At 48.5% G+C, this 16,595-nt stretch overlaps 1 protein-coding gene across 1 annotated transcript in view; it reads left to right on the top strand.

Moving 5' to 3' along the window:
* VIPR1 (vasoactive intestinal peptide receptor 1) overlaps positions 1-16,595 on the top strand; it is a 117,190-nt gene that overhangs the window by 95,714 nt on the left and 4,881 nt on the right. The window contains exons 8-9 of the mRNA XM_024211855.2: positions 3,015-3,084; positions 7,296-7,387. Coding sequence (XP_024067623.1) covers positions 3,015-3,084; positions 7,296-7,387 — 162 coding nt within the window. The remainder of the gene's footprint in view (positions 1-3,014; positions 3,085-7,295; positions 7,388-16,595) is intronic.

Raw genomic sequence — 16,595 nt, 5'->3', positions numbered from 1 at the left:
AAGCCAGTGGGACAACTTGTATGGTAACTACTAGTCAGGGTTGCAGAATCAGGCTTTAGTTACCTACATGTTGGGTACACCCTTCTAACATTTGCCACATGCAATTACTTACATTTTATCCAATTAATACCCCTCCCTGCACAAAAAACCTGGTGCACTTTGCCCTTATTTCAGTGATCCAAGCATCTCAACTGGTCTCATTTCATATTGCTGTATGGTCGCCAAAACCCATGTGCTGAGGATTACCGCACCCATTTCTACTGAAGTGGCTTTACTCCAACTGCATAAAACTGCTCTGATTTGTTCAACTCTCTTCATAAATTCCCTATCAATTGAGACAGGGACCCAAGGTCTCTCCAGTTGTATTTGGCCATTCTGGCCACCTATTCTTCTCAGCTCTGTGCAGCCCCATATTAACTATGTAGGGTTCCCCCTCCCTTCCCCTCCCATTGCTCTCTGCTTGAAACGACACTACGTTAATATGCACTGCGGAACTTTTAGTGCGCACCGGCAAGTTCTACAGGAGCCAGTTAGTGTGCGACACATCGGTGCGCTTTAGAATTCACACCCTTCTAGCATACATTGCCATATCGCGTAGTGTGGTGTTTAGATGTTGCTTGTAATTATTAGAACTGGGAGCACTGGCTGTTGGGAGTCTGAAAGGACAGGAAGGAGGGGGGAGGAGTTGAGGAGGCAGAATGAGAGTTGCAGAGGGTGCAGCAGCAGCTTGGTAAAGAGGTTTCCACTTTAAAAATAAAGTCCTGTTGAAGTTTGTTAGTACCTTGCCTGGTTGATACAACACGTAGGCAATCCTGAGACACTTCTTTCTTCTCAGATTCAGTTATTGAGAGGGGGTTTCTCAGTTTCTCAGTGGCTTTGTGAAGACCCCCTTCATCTTCATCCCTCTTTTACCCTTTTTAGTGGCCTGAGCGCAGGATTAGGACCTAATCATTCCTCTAGTCTGCCCACCGTTGAATCTCCCTGTGATCTTTGAACAAGAGACACTTAGCCTCTCTGCCTCAGTTTCTCTAATTATAAAATGGGAATAGCAATCCCCAGCCCGCATGGGCATCATGAGCATTAATTGGTTACTAGTTCTAAAGCACTTTGAGGAAAAGAAGTGCTGAGCATTATCTTTTCCTTTATTCCCATTTTTGGGGCAAGTCTATGCTTAAGAACATAAGAACAGCCATACTGGGTCAGACCAAAGGTCCATCTAGCCCAGTATCCTGTCTTCCAACAGTGGCCAGTGCCAGGTGCCCCAGAGGGAATGAACAGAACAGGTAATCATCAAGTGATCCATCCCCTGTTGCCCATTCCCAGCTTCTGGCAAACAGAGGCTAGGGACACCATCCCTGCCCATCCTGGCTAATAGCCATTGATGGACCTATCCTCCGTGAATTTATCTAGTTCTATTTTGAAGAACTAGATAATGCTGCATCCACTCAGCTGTGCTGTACCACTTTAATGAAGAACTCTACGCCGACAGGAGAGAGCTTTTCCATCGGCTTAGTTAATACAGCTCCCTGAGAGGGAGTAGCTATGTGAACAGGAGAAGCTCTCCCACCGACATAGCGCTGTCTACACGGTGGGTTAGGACAGTCTAAGTACATCATTTCTGGGGGGTGGATTTTTCACAGCCCTGAGCGACACAGTTATACTGTTATAGGTCTGTAGCGTAGACCAGACCTTTCTTTTTCTTTCACCTTCTGTGGGCTTCAAACCTATTGCCATCTGAATTGTGTGAAAATAAAGATTCACTGGCCAGTTCATGCCAAACACCCGTCTTTAGAAGGGCCATTCTTAATTGCTGAAAAATAATATACCACCGTACACCTGTCTCTTTAAAACTATGTTTTGCCTGAAATTTCACAGGGTTTCCCCAAAACCACAACTCATTCCAAGCTTGTTGGGAACTTGATGAATCTGTACCCTATGTAGCATCCCTGCTTACCTCCCCCGAATGCCTGTATTAATGTTGTTCCTCCATTGACTTCTCAGTACAGTGGTTTGCACAGTATCTCACTGCAGCGTTCCAGAATATCCCAGGGGAGCTGTGAAAACACTACTAAGAATGGTCATACTCTCTCAGGGATGGTTTTGAGAGCAGTTCATCATGACCAGTGGAGCCATTCAGGCTTAGCATAAAGAACATTGCGTCCTAGGCAAAAGAGCAGATAACCCACAAGCGTGATCGTAATGGTCCTTTCTGGCTTTAAAATCAGAGAGTCTAAGCTTTGAGAGGCTTGCTGGCTTGAATTTGTCTGCAGGGCAGCAACTGTCATTTGAGTGTCTCATGAACCAATCTGGGATTTTATGGTTTTTATTCCCGGTGGCATACATTTTGCAAGAATTAAAGGAGTTCCCCTAACAGCCAGATGTGCCCATTTATTGAGCGTCCCTAAATGAACCTAAAAATGTATGTAATAAAATAAGTATTTTAGTTGGTGCCTTTATGCTCCAGTGCTGGGCACCTGGGCTTTCAAAACCGTGATAAAGTTGGTTCTCTTTAGCGTATACTGTTTCTTATCAATATGTCTCTCATTCGTAAGTAATGTGTTTATTGCAATGACTAGAGCTGATTTAAAAAAAAAGAGGAACAAAATTATAAATGTGTCCCTCTGTTAATAACAAAACCGATTAGTTCCATAGGGGGGAAAAAGGAAAAATTGTTGTAAACATTGTCAAAAATGTTCCTGTTCACTTTTAAAATTGTATAATTGACATTTCTAATTTCCTACCAAATGTTGACCAGTTAAAGACAACCCATATCACAACCCATGGGATGAAATCCTTCATCCCATTAAAGCCAATGGGAGTTTTGTCATTAACTTCAGTTGGGCCAGGGTTTCCCCCAGCAGGGTAGTTACTGCTCTTTGCTCTGTGGAATCCCTGTCTGTGAAGCTTTGCATCTGAAATATTGGTAGCCGCCCAGATCTGGAGCTTTCGTCAGATTTCAGCGTAACAGCCTGTTTGCTCCGATTTGGTGGTTATTTTCCTTTGTTTATTTTCAGGTGTTGGGAGGACATTGGCGAGTCCCGGTACTGGTTGATCATCAGAGCTCCTATTGCGGTTTCTATTTTGGTAAAGTATCAGCCATCTCCACTGGCTGCAAAAGCCCTCGTTAGTGAAAACTCAGCGCCTAGGTTATACAGGGATGGGTGTTCTGTAAATGGCATATGCAGGCAGACAGATGTAAGTGGATAGACAGGCTGACTAGAAAACAGTCTTTGCCAAGCATTTCTCGGATGTGGATGAATTGTCTTCACAGCACGGGCCAGCCTAACTAACTGGGGTTAAAGTAACTTTCCCTGCTGGGCAGGTTATCCGGAACTGCCTGCTGAAGGGCTTGTTGTACCTTCCCCTGAAGCAGATGGTGCTGGCCATTCCCAGAGCCAGGATACTGGATTAGTTGTACCGCAGGTCTGCTCCAGTCTGGCATTTCCTGTGTTCTACTGTAACTAATGCGAGAAGAGCAGATGTTTCCTTATTAGAGTCCCGTTTGCAAAACCTTTCCACCCTTTAAGAACTAAGTCATGGATTAGAATGCCCAGGACCTGTTCCTGTGAGGTGCTGAGCCCTGCCTGAGGGTGACGTCCTTCCCAAAGGAGGTTTGACTTTGAATAAAGTTAAAGTTAGACTTCAGGAAGAGCTGAGGACTCTTGGCAAGTCTCATGAGGCGCACTGCACCTCGTAAGATCCGGCCCTCAGTCCTCAAGCTCCCTTAACACTTCATCCCGCAGCATCTGGGAGGAAAGGGCAAGTGCTCAGATATTACAGTGGTGGGCAGTGATATAAAGAAACCTCTGATAGATGGAGGAGCACGTGGGAAAGGAGGTTGAGTTGCCCAACCTGGAAAGTTCGTGGAACCGATCTCCAAGAAAGAGGCACCAATGAGTGTTACAAACACTTTACCTCTGCTCTGAAAAAGAAGGACACAGATATTTAAGAACATATTGATTCACAGTAGCAAATAGATACATCTAAGGGGTGGGGAACTCTACCCAAGTTAGGTTGAACTAGCTACGTCACTCAGGGATGTGAAAAATTCTCAGAGCCATAGTTAAGCTGACCTAAGCCCCGATGTAGACACCACTAAGTTGATGGAAGAATTCTTCCATCAACCTAGCTGCCAATTCTCTGAGAGGTGGATTTACTATCGCAATAGAAGAACTTCTTCTGTGGCTATAGTAAGTGTCTACGCCACAGCAGCACAGCTGCAGCTGTGTCTCTGTCACGTTTCTAGTGTACACATATCCTAACTCAGTTTCAAAAAACAATGCTCCAACTTTCTCTGCCAGCATTAGGGTTTTCTCTGCCGGACCCCTCTGTCTCAGACCCTAGTTTCCTTTGCCCCAGAGAGGCTCCATCCCCTCTTGTAATCTGGTTGGGAGCTAATCAGATCCACCTGCTAATATGACTCGTTATTAATTAAACTGCACCTTCATGCATGGTTCAAGACCCAACCCACCAGAGGAGCCCTGCTTCTCAGTGCAGGGACTTAGAGTCTGTCCCTTGTTACATGCGGTTAAACAGCTCTATTATTGATACCCATACACGGGTCATCTTCAGTTGTACACAAGTAATTCCCCCATCAGCAGGCAGTACTCCCACACATCTGGCAGCACAACTGGGCCAAGGAATGTCATAAGCAGGTTGTCTGACCCAGTATACCTACCCATTTATTGGCCCCATCTCACCTCCTTGATTTTCATCAGACCCCTCATTTTCATCTCTTCCTTGCATTCGCCTCCAACCAATTCTCATTTTCTCTTGAACACATAAATAGTCTTCTCTGGTTGCAGTTTTGTTTCAAATGCAAAATTCAGCCCAGGCTCATCGGGAGGTATTTAAACCTTCTCTGATGGAAATGTCCTAAAGGATTTAATAACAAAAAAAACACTTTTCTATAGGTGTTTTGCATCATCCTATAGAATCTAATAGAAAATTATATCCTTGCTATAGGCTTTTAAAGTAATTTCTCAAGGTTCTTGATCTAGTTCCCATTGAAGTTGTGGAAGCAGAGAGTCTGCGCAATTGTGAGAGTTAATAAAGCATCTGACTTGCTGTACCCAAACAAATAGTGAGAACTCTGTTTTTCTCTGACAATGTCAATGGGAGACTCTGATATCTAGCTCTTTCTGTGGGAGCTAGAAGAGGCAATAGAGCCCCATGATGTTTCTGAAGACATCTGTTGGTTCCATCCCTATTGATTCTATACAATTTCTCCATTTGGGTGTTCATCTGGGTCCATTTGTGAGCATCTGCAATCAGATGAACTTCAGTTGAATTCAGCTTTGAGTTTGTTCCCCAAACTCCGGGCGAACATGTGGGAGGGGAAGGACAGAGAAAGCGACATCAACAAAACAAGATTTAAACAGCCCACACCAAACTGAGATCTCTGTCTTGCACATAAGTTCTCCTGATGGCCAACGTATATTACCCTTTGCGTGAAGCAGATCTGCCTGCATCACCTGTCACGGAGCTAATCTCAAGAACAAACATTTTTAATAACTGCTTTGTATTTTATTAACCTTACTAAACTGAAATGAAATCCGTATCTGACATATGTCAAAATATTTGTCTTTCCGAAAGACTGGTAGATCAGATTTTCTCTTTCCAGGTGTAACCTTTTTTACGAAGAAATACACCTCATTCTCCTGAGATGGGAGGCCTACTATCTTTTGCTGTTGTTCAATAAAACAAGTCTAAACTTTTTTCTCAGCACAAAACAGACCCTGTCCAGTAATTACGATTTTCTTCTGCATGCCTCAAACAAATCCATCGCTAAAGCCCGTCCCCTTTGCCCATCTGCCTGAGCACAATCCACTCACATTTAACCTTCCCTGTTCACTCTCTCAGCCACCTGGGCTTGACACGGTCAATGCTGCACGCTGCACAGACGCTTGGGAAGCAGCTCAGATCTTCTGTTCGCTTACTACAACTCGCATGTTACCGATGCTGAGTAGAATCTGCCCCCTACGTCTAGGTGCCTGTGTGTCTGAGGCAAATCTCTTTTTTTTTTTCTAAGCTAGTAAACATGATCAGAAACCATGGCAAGCAAAGTGGGATAACTAAGATGTGGGTAATTAAGCACTGGCATAGTTTGACCAAGGGCTGTGGTAAATTCTCCATCCCTGAGAGTCTTTCAATTAGGAGTCTAAACGAGAGGTGTGCTGGCTCATTCACAAGTTGTTGGGCAAGATGTAGGAATCGCTCGATGATGTTCTCTAGCCTGGGCTGTGCAGAAGGTCAGACGAGATGATCATAATGGTTCCTTCTGGCCTTTACATCTATGACAATATAAAATAAGAATCACTTGAGGGGTCATTAATGGTAAAGGATAAGGAAGGAGATTTTGTGCCCAGACTGGTCTAAATTCACACCAGGGTTTCAAGTCTTCTCTGGTGTAGATCATCTCCTGCTTATGAGTTGTGCCAAGCAGCAGCATGGTTCAGAGGTTAGAGCACTGCTGTGGGGATTGGGGAGATCCGAGTTTTAGTCTTGCCAGATGCTGTGTGACTTTGGGCAAGTCCCCTCTCTCCTCCCCAACCCGTGCCTCAATTCCATCTATAAAATTAGGATAATAGTACCTGGCTACCTTTACAGAGCACTTTGAGATCCTCAGATGAAAAGCAGAGCTGGGGATAATAAAAATAGCTCAGGGACACCAATGGCTTTATGCTTTGGCCTAGTCTGGAAGCAGAGGCAATGTGCCAGTGTTACCCGTGATGTTAATTCCCTGCTGCCCTAGCTTGCCGGCGTGTGTGTGAAGAAGGCATGCCTGGTGAGGCGGATTAGGAGTCTGTTTGCAGTTCTCTCTGACACCGTTCCGTGTATCTATTTTTCTGCGCACGGCCCCAATCTCAGTCTGTGACGTGCCCGGCAGCGAGCCCCGTATCGCCGTCTACTGCGGGCCGTGACCTCCGCTGCTCAACTAACCGAAAAGCTCTAATCCTGCCCCGTCGCAAGCCCCCCCGCGGAGCAGGACGTCGTGCAGAGCTGTGCTCTATGGGTTTGACATCATCATACTTGAGATGTATGACACAAAGTCCCAAGCAGGCTGATGTCAGGCCCAAGATGGCTGCCATTCTGTCTCGGTTTACCACAGTGCTCACAGAGTGGGGTTTTCTGCCTGTGGCTTTTTAACAACGGCTCGTTCCATGAACAGATCATTGAGGCAAAAGGAATACCCTCTAACAACTAGCTCTTTTCACTGCAGAAAGGGATTGTGGGAGTTTAACCCCCTTTTCTCTCTCTCTCTCTCTCTCTCTTCTTTCTCTCCTCCCCATTAGGTGAACTTCATCCTCTTCATTTGTATTATCCGGATCCTGTTCCAGAAGCTGCATTCCCCAGATGTCGGGCGCAATGAAACCAGCCAGTACTCGTAAGTCTTAGACGCTGTGTTCACCTGAACCATGCAGTTTTGATGAGACCTGTCAGGCCAGGCTGTTTGCTTACCCAGAACCATCCTCTCTGTCTTCATTTGATTGATCCCACTCAGAAATGTTTTGAGTCGATCAAAGATGTCTGAGATTAGGGGGTTGGGAGATATGCTAAAATAATCAAGCGTCTTGCTGTCAAACTGTTTTTAGATGGGTCAGGCGCCTTGCTCCTAGGAATAGCAATGAACAGGTGAGCTCCATGATGACACTTCATTGTAAGACAAACAGGTTCTTGATGTGTACATTCACCATTTACTGGGTTCAGTTGTCAGAGGTGGCTAAAAGTTTCCTGAGGCTCAGGAAGAACGGGCCAAAGCCTCCCCTGGTACAAACCTTCACAGCTCCATTGAAATCTCTTTGCATTCAGCGGAGCTGCACCCTTGTACATCAGCCGAGAACTTGGCCCAGTAATTTCACATCCAGGGTAACTAGATCTAGCCACGTTCTTGGAATCCTCATCCATCGTGAAGTCTTTGGGGTTCAGCCAGACCCCAAGCTCAGTATGTGCTGCCCAGCAGGGGCCTGCTTCGCCAGTACCTGCTTAATCACGCTTTTGGTGAAGACTTTGGGGGAGCTCATCAGGTCCTCGGTACGGTCTCCCGAACCATAGTCTTATCTGGCAGCTCTGTGTCCCAAGGCACTGCAGCCATGAAAGTGATACTGAAAAGAACAGAGTGAGGAATAGAGAGGTGACCGCAGACCACAGTGGACACAGTTGTCTGGAATCCTGTACAGACGGGGGTAGGTTATTTTCATGGTTTAATGAAAAATCAAATGGATTTAATGTCAGTCATTTGTCCAGATGGCAGAAAGAATGCCTGGGGGAAGAGGAGTGATGTGGGATAACTGATAGGAAAGTTCAACCTGTTCTGTGTTCCCCATAGGCAGATGCAGAATGGCTTCTGTCCCCCAGCAGGCTCCAGACCAGGGGAGGGCAAACTACGGCCTGCGGGCCGGATCCGGCCCATCAGGGCTTTCAGTCTGGCCCGCGGGATTGCCAGGCCCTGGCCCCGCGCCGCTCCCGGAAGCAGCCGGCACCACGGCCCACCCCCGCTCCAGACTCTGCTCTGTTACGGCACATTCTGGCTCCTCCCCAAAGGGCGGAGCTACAGGAGAAGCCCTGGATTACATTTCTGTACTAACGGCATGTGACTGACTTCAGTGGAGCGACTTCTGATTTATACCAGTGTCCGTGAGACCAAAGTCAGTCTCACCGGGCAAGATTCTGGTCTCAATTAGATCAATGTAAACCTGGAGTAAGTCTATACAGCTTCACAGATTCACTCCAGCTTAAAGTTATATAACTAGGGCCCTACCAAACTCACGGTCCATAGGACTTTAAAAATTGTAAATTTAATGATTTCAGCTATTTAAACCTGAAATTTTACGATGTTGTAATTGTTCGGGTCCTGACCCTAAAAGGAGTTGGGATGGGGGGGCAGAGAGCTCTGTGTGCCGCCCTTACCTGCAGGCACCGCCCCCCCCCAGCTCCCATTGGCCGAGAACAGGGAACCGCAGCCAGTGGGAGCTTTAGGGGTGGTACCCACAGGTGAGGGCAGCGTGCGCGGAGCCACCTGCCCACCCCACCCCCAGGAGCCACTGCCAGACATGCTGGCCACTTCCAGGAGCAGCGCGGGGCCAGGGCAGGCAGGGAGCCTGCTTTAGCCCCCTGTGCGTCACTGCCACTCCGGAGCCACTCGAGGTAAACGGTGCCAGGACGGAGCCCGCACCCTAATCCCCTGCCCTGAGCCCCCTAACCGCCTTCCCTGAGCCCCGTCCCGCACCCCGACCCCCTGCCCTGAGCCCCCTCCTGCACCCCAACTCCCTGCCCTGAGCCCCCTCCTGCACACCGCATCCCTCCCACACCCCAACCCTACATTCATGGCCCTGCATTCAATTTCCCCACCCAGATGTGGCCCTCTGGCAGGGGTGAAAGTAACTTACAGGACTTACTGGTACTGCCGGAGTCCTGGGGGGCGTGGCCTCATTCAGAAGAGGCGTGGCCTCAACCAGAAGAGGCGGGGCCTCTCAAGATTTAAAGGCCCTGGGGCACCGGCTGTGGCTGGGAGGCCCAGGGCCTTTAAATCAACCCGGGAGTCCCAGCTGTAGAGGTGGCTGGGAGCCCCCGAGGCTCAGGGGCAAATTAAAGGGCCCAGGGCTCCGGCCGCCACAGAGCTCCGGGCCCTTTAAATCCCCACCGCAGCTCCAGCAGCCAGAGTGGGATTTAAAGGGCTCGGGGCTCCCCGCAGCGGCAGGAGCTCCGGGCCCTTTAAATCCCAGCCCCAGCCCGGCAGCCGGACTCGGGCATGGATTTAAAGGGCCCGGAGCTCCTGCCGCTGCGGGGAGCCCTGAGCCCTTTAAATCCCCACCGCAGAAGCCGGTGCGGTCCGGCACGGTGTACTGGCTCTTGCTGGTACGCCGTACTGTACCGTACCGGCTTACTTTCACCTCCACCCTCCGGCCAAAAAGTTTGCCCACCCCTGCTCCAGACTCTGCTGTGTTACGGCACTTTCTGGCTCCTCCCCAAAGGACGGAGTTACAGAAGAAGCCCTGGATTCCACATTTAAAGGGCTGTGCGCTGCACCTTACGATCATTATAAGCTACACTTTCTGTTGCACAAATATGGAAGGGCAGTGGCATTCAGATGCGCTATCGCTGTGTATTCAAATGACCTACATAATGTAGCACTCTGTACTAACGGCATGTGACTGACTTCAGTCGAGCGACTTCTGATTTATACTAGTGTACATGAGATCAAAGTCAGTCTCAATGGGCAAGATTCTGGTCTCAGTTAGATCAATGTAAACCTGGAGCAGGTCGATACAGCTCCACAGCTTCACTCCAGCTTAAGGGTCTATAACTAGGGTCCAACCAAATTCATGGTCCATTTTGGTCAATTTCATGGTCGTAGGATTTTAAAAATTGTAAATTTCATGATTTCAGCTATTTAAACCTGAAATTTCACGGTGTTGTAATTGGAGGAGTCCTGACCCTAAAAGGAGTTGGAGGGGGTCACAAGGTTATTGTGGGGGGGTTGCGGTACTGCTACCCTTCTGCGATGCTGCTGCCAGCAGCAGTGCAGAAGTAAGGATGACATGGTATGGTATTGCCACCCTCACTTCGGCATTGCTGCTTCTGGCGGGGTGCTGCCTTCAGCCACTTCACTTCACCCAACAGCCACTGCTCTTCAGTCGCCCAGCTCTGAAGGCAGTACAGAAGTTAGGGTGACAATACCGTAACCCCCCTAAAATAACCTTGTGACACACACACACACACACACACACACACACACCCCGGCAACTCCCTTTTGGGTCAAGACTTCCAATTTCAGAAACACTGGTCTCCCCCCCGTGAAATCTGGTCTTTTGTGTGCTTTTACCCTATACTATACAGATTTCACGGTCCGTGACGCGTTTTTCATAGCCGTGAATTTGGTAGGGCCCTATATAGAACCAAGATCAGACACCGACCCATTTTTGCCTCTTGCTGCTGTCCTGAGTCAGCATTTGGAACAATCTAGATCTTTATGGAGGGATTCCTAGAACAATTTGTATTGAAAAGGATTTCCAGTGGGTCATTTAGTTCATCCCCCTATATGATGGAAGGACTAATTTCATCATCCTTACTCTGCCCTTAAATTTAGGTGGCTCCCAGAGCCTTGAAAATCTCTTGTGATGGTGATTCCACTTTCTCCACTTGAACTGTTCTTAGACGCGTAAAGGAAATGCTATTTGATCTCCCCATTTCCCTGCTGCAGCTCGCTAAAGCCTGTTCATTTTTGTTCTGTTTTCCCTAACCAGTGTGCGTTATTGGTCCCTGCCTTTTCTATTACATCCCTTTATGTATCGGTAGTCAGATGTCGTGTCTCCCCCGCCGATTACGACATCCCTGTTGATGTGCTGAGATTAAATCTGCATATTGAAATATGTTCTAGAACGAACAGTGTTGTCCTGGCGCCTTCATTGGGTAACTGGCTTCCATTCATCTCAGTGGAAGTTCTGTGTGTGTACACAGGCAGCCAAGGGAAGGATTAGGTCCTAGTGATCTAGGAGGTGGACTTGGTCTTTTTAAAAATGTTCCCAGTGAATTAATGCTGGAAAAAGCTACCAGGAATTCCTTGCTGTACCCGCAGACAAAGATATGGCACAAGAGGCAGTAATACAAGCTTCCCCACACTGCACCGCCAATGCACCCCTCTTGGGCAAGCATAGCCTTCCCCATATCTACCACCCCTCTCCCTACACTTCCCTCTGCAAAAGCTCCACTAGCCCAAGCAGACTCAAACAGGGAGAAGAGCCCAGGAGTCCCTGGTGACCCAGAGGCATCTTGCTGTTGCCAATCTCTGTGACGTGGAAGGGGATCACACACTTCGCGGATGAGTGGCCGTGCAGAACCCTGAGCTGGATGGATAGACAGGCCCCTGGTTAAGCAAGGGGAGTTGATGCTCAACGCTCGTTCAGTCCTTGCTTTTTCTGCTGCCAACAAGGGGGGGGGCAGTTGTACTACGTGCTTTTGTTTGATGTTGCCTCATATGGTGGGAAATAGACTGAGACCCTCAGGGCTGGAATTTTCAAAGGAGCCCAAGAGATTTAAGGGCCAAAATCCCATCAAACTGAACACCTAATTCCCTTAGATGCCTTTGAAAATCCCAGACTCACGGCACAGAGGCCACTGTAGCCTCTTGGCTCCTGTCTCTGCTAGGCTGAGTAAGTCACTCGGAGACCCTGGGGCTCAATAACCAATGGTGCTTTTTATTGACAGGGTTGTGCTCCCACCACCTTCTCACCATACAGCTTACCTAGTGCCGGGTTCCTTGCGTCTGAACCCAGGAGGGAAGGGCTTTCTCCCCGCCTACCCTCCCTCGCTCTCCTCCCTGGCTTCCTTCTTCCCAGCCTCTTATATAGCCCTGGTCGAATTGGGCTGGCAGCTGGCTCTCATTCCCCAATTAGGGCAGGCTCTTTCCAGCCAGCTCCACTTTATTCACCTAAATGGGGCGGGCAGGGCAGGGGGCTGATTCTGCAGTCGTTCTGCTCAGCACCCTGTCACAGCCATCAAACATCCATCCTATGGTAACAACTCTCAGGGCTTGTCTACACTACCCGCCGGATCGGCGGGCAGCGATCGATCCAGCGGGGGTCGATTTATCGCGTCTAGCATAGATGTGATCAATCGACCGCCGAGCACTCTCCTGTCGACTCCGGTACTCCACCAGAACGAGAAGCGCAAGCGGGGTCGATGAGAGAGCATCAGCTGTTGACTTACAGCAGTGAAGACACAGCGGTAAGTAGATCTAAGTATTCACGTAGCTGAAGTTGCGTATCTTAGGCCTGGTCTACACTAACCCCCCAAGTCGAACTAAGGTACGCAACTTCAGCTACGTGAATAACGTAGCTGAAGTCGACATACCTTAGTTCGAACTTACCGCGGTTCAGACGCGGTCCACACGCGGCAGGCAGGCTCCCCTACCGCAGTCGACGGCGAGCACTTCCTGGTTCGACTTATTGCGTCCAGACCAGACGCGATAAGTCGAACCTAGAACTTCGATTCCCAGCCGCCGAACTAGCGGCTGGGTGTAGACAAGCCCTTAGATTGACCCCACGTGGTAGTGTAGACAAGCCCTCAGTCACTGCTGCTGTGGGCTGGATTTGAACCAGCAATCTAACAGTATAAACCTTGTGTTGTTCAACCCATTCCTAATCCATCAAACCCTCCACTGCTCCAGGGCAGAATTCCACCCTGGGCTACCAGGTGCACAGGGGAATCTCTCCCTCTGCTACAGCCCTGAAAGTGTGCAGCAAACTCAGGGCCCCTGCCCAGCTCTCTGCTAGCAGGGAGCAGTCTCTACACTCAGGCGTGCAAAGACTATGGTCGTGCTTGGCTGCTGCATGCGACCTTCGGCCCACTCCCACTTCAGACACCCACAAAGCAGCTGGGCACAGAATGGCCCTCTATGCTGCAAAGTGAAACTGCAAGGGTTATCCAAGAATAATCTGGCCTTGCATTCTTCTTGGGTTTCAACACTTCTGTGCTATTCTGTGCAGGTACTTATGCTCTGCCCATCACTTTTTGGTATCTGGGAACCTATCGAAAGTACAAAAGTTCATGGCTTGCATTTGTTGTGCATGCAAGAATGATTTTGCTTCATACCTGAAACATCCTTGCACTGAATTACAGTCTTTCAAATTCCATGCTCGATCCGTGTCCTTTTGGCCAGTCTGGGTTGGTATAAGTGGATGTCGCTCCCAGCCAAGTCACTGGATTTGTGCCTGTTTACACCATGCTGAATTTGGCCCTTGGGACCAAATGTGACCCTCAGTTACATTGGTGCAACCTGATTGACACCAGTGGAGTTGCATGAGTGCAATTGATGGCAGGATTTGGCCCTCAGTATCCAGAAGGCTCCTGCCAACTGCAGAGGTATGGTCTGGATGACCCAAGAGATCTGTTGTTCATTATACCTGTGAATTCTTCCTGCCAAATCTGAGATAAGAATTTGTTTTAGTCCAACAGAATCTGAGATCTCACCCTCCCTCTCTGCCCCCCCAACCCAACACTGTTTATTGAAGAAATAACTTGTTGACACATTGACAGTATCTTTCGATGCTTGCCAGTTCCATCTGAGTCCAAGTCTCCAAGCCCAAGTGCGCTGTTGACTCATTCATTAATGCTACAGCCATGGAGCGGCGCTTTAATTTATTGTAAAACGTGAAGGAACTCCTCATGAAAAAGCCTTTTGAAATTACCGACAATCAAGCAGCATGGGGACAACAATATTTCAGGCAAAACAGAAGATAAAACCCCAGGTTTTCTGTAACAAGAACTTTGCGCTTAATTAATTCCATCAACATTCTATTCTACATAGGTTCTTATACCACCTCCATTCATGCATTAAGAAACGTAACTAACATCTGGTGTGGGGGGGTCATTTTTTTTCTCCTCCTCTCCCAAGGGTGAGGGAATTGTGTCTGCAGTGTCGTGTGTTGGTAGGGCTGGGGGATTTAATGTACACACTGCTATGTGTGTGCTAGACAAGGCGGGTGGAAGAAGAGCTCCTTGCACTTGGAGTGGAAGGCAGTGGGGTTTGTGATGGTCATTAGTTCCTTGGGGAGTTCATTCCACAGGCTGAGACCAGACCCTGAGAAAACTCTGTCTCCCACAGCCATGTTTTACCCTGATGGTAGGAAGTGCCATTCTGCCAGAAGTCAGCCATTGTCTTTATCATGGGACGTGTCAAGTTTCCTTCCGCACTCTGAACTTTAGAGTACAGATATGGGGACCTGCATGTGAACCTCTAAACTGAATTACCAGCTTAGATCTGGTTTTGCTGCCACCACTCCCAAATACTAACTCCCTTCCCTGGGTAGCCTTGAGAGACTTCTCCACCAATTTCCTGGTGAACACCGATCCAAACCCTTGGATCTTAAAACAAGGAGAAATTAACCATTCCCCCTCCTTTCCCCCATCAATTCCTAGTGAGTCCAGATCCAATTCCCTTGGATCTTAAAACAAGGAAAAATCAGTCAGGTTCTTAAAAAGAAGGCTTTTAATTAAAGAAAGAAAGGTAAAAAATCATCTCTGTAAAATCAGGATGGAAAATAACTTTACAGGGTAATCAGATTCAAAGAGCCCAGAGGAACCCCCTCTAGCCTTAAATTCAAAGTTACAGCAAACAGCGGTAAACCCTCTAGCAAAAGGTACATTTACAAGTTGAGAAAACAAAGATAAACCTAACACGCCTTGCCTGGCTGTTACTTACAAGTTTGAAATATGAGAGACTTGGTCAGAAAGATTTGGAGAGCCTGGATTGATGTCCGGTCCCTCTTAGTTCCAAGAGCGAACAACCCCACCCCAAAAAAAGAGCACACACAAAAGCCTTTCCCCCCCCCCCAAGATTTGAAAGTATCTTGTCCCCTTATTGGTCCTTTGGGTCAGGTGTCAGCCAGGTTACCTGAGCTTCTTAACCCTTTACAGGTAAAAGGATTTTGGTGTCTCTGGCCAGGAGGGATTTTATATATTGTACACAGGAGGGCTGTTACCCTTCCCTTTATAGTTATGACAGGGCGTTAATCAGTCTTTTAGATATCCTGGACCCAGGCCATTTAGTGCCTTGAAGAGAAGGATTGAGACCTAGAGCTTGACTCATTATTCTGTGGGAAGCCAGCGTAGGGAGCAGAGGACAGGTCTGGTGGCTGCCGTTAGCACATCTTCCTGAGCAGATGCGCGGCTGTGTTCTGTACTGTTGGAGTTTCTCAAAAGCGGATGGCCTCATGCCCAAGTATAGCCCATTGCTATAGTCCAGCCAGAAGGTGACCAATGTGTGTGTAACCAAGGCCACGTCATCCTGGAGATGGTAGAAGGTGTTATTCATGGCGACTGCGATTGCCATCCGTGGAGTTACACCCGTTTGAGCTTTATGGCACAGGGAGGTAGGGGGCAAAGGCGGTATTGCTCTGTCTTATGCCAGCTGCCAGCGGTCCTCCAGGAACCAGTGCAGACAGCAGAGCCTCGGGGTGATGTGTTCACAGCACCTGCCTTGTTCAGCAGACGAGTTGCTGCCTTTTGAAGCTGCCGCTTTTTCAGCTGTGACAAGTTGCAGTCGCCAGATCTGGAAATCATGATTGCATGGACCACGGTGACCAGGACAGTGTGTCACAGGCAGGGGGCACCGTCTTCTGGTCAGTGGCAGAGGAAAGGGGGCATGTTTTGCTGCTGTTGCATTTGGCCACCCTATGGCAGCAAAGACTCCAAAATGACCCAGGCTGTGGCTCGACTTACTCTGCGGGCAGCCGCCCTGGTGGTGGGGGATGCTGTAGCAGAGGCAAGCTTTCCGAATGCCTCCCTCTTCCTACAGGCATCGGTCTAGACTGGGATCAGCTCTAGCCAGCTGCTTTACACCCGGGTGCTGACTTCAGCTTGGCATTAGGGGTCTGACAGAAGCCCATAAAAGCTAGGAATCTGGCCATTGAATCTGGCGATTGAATAGGCTTTGGACCACGCCCTGTGAAAGCTGGGGAAGTCTTCTGGGAGGCGGCGTTTGACCCAATGGAGATGTAGAGATGGGTGTCCAGAGGAGGGGAGGAAGACCGTGCCTTATGGGATTGTGCATGTGAGGGCCTTGGCAAAGGAGGAACAGCTGCCCATAACGCCCT

Source organism: Terrapene carolina, unplaced genomic scaffold (genome assembly GCF_002925995.2).
Source record: "Terrapene carolina triunguis isolate 2854851 unplaced genomic scaffold, T_m_triunguis-2.0 Scaffold111, whole genome shotgun sequence".
Lineage (NCBI taxonomy): Eukaryota > Metazoa > Chordata > Testudines > Emydidae > Terrapene > Terrapene triunguis.
Note: the sequence above shows the minus strand (reverse complement) of the source record. Positions and strands in the feature narration are given on the sequence as shown.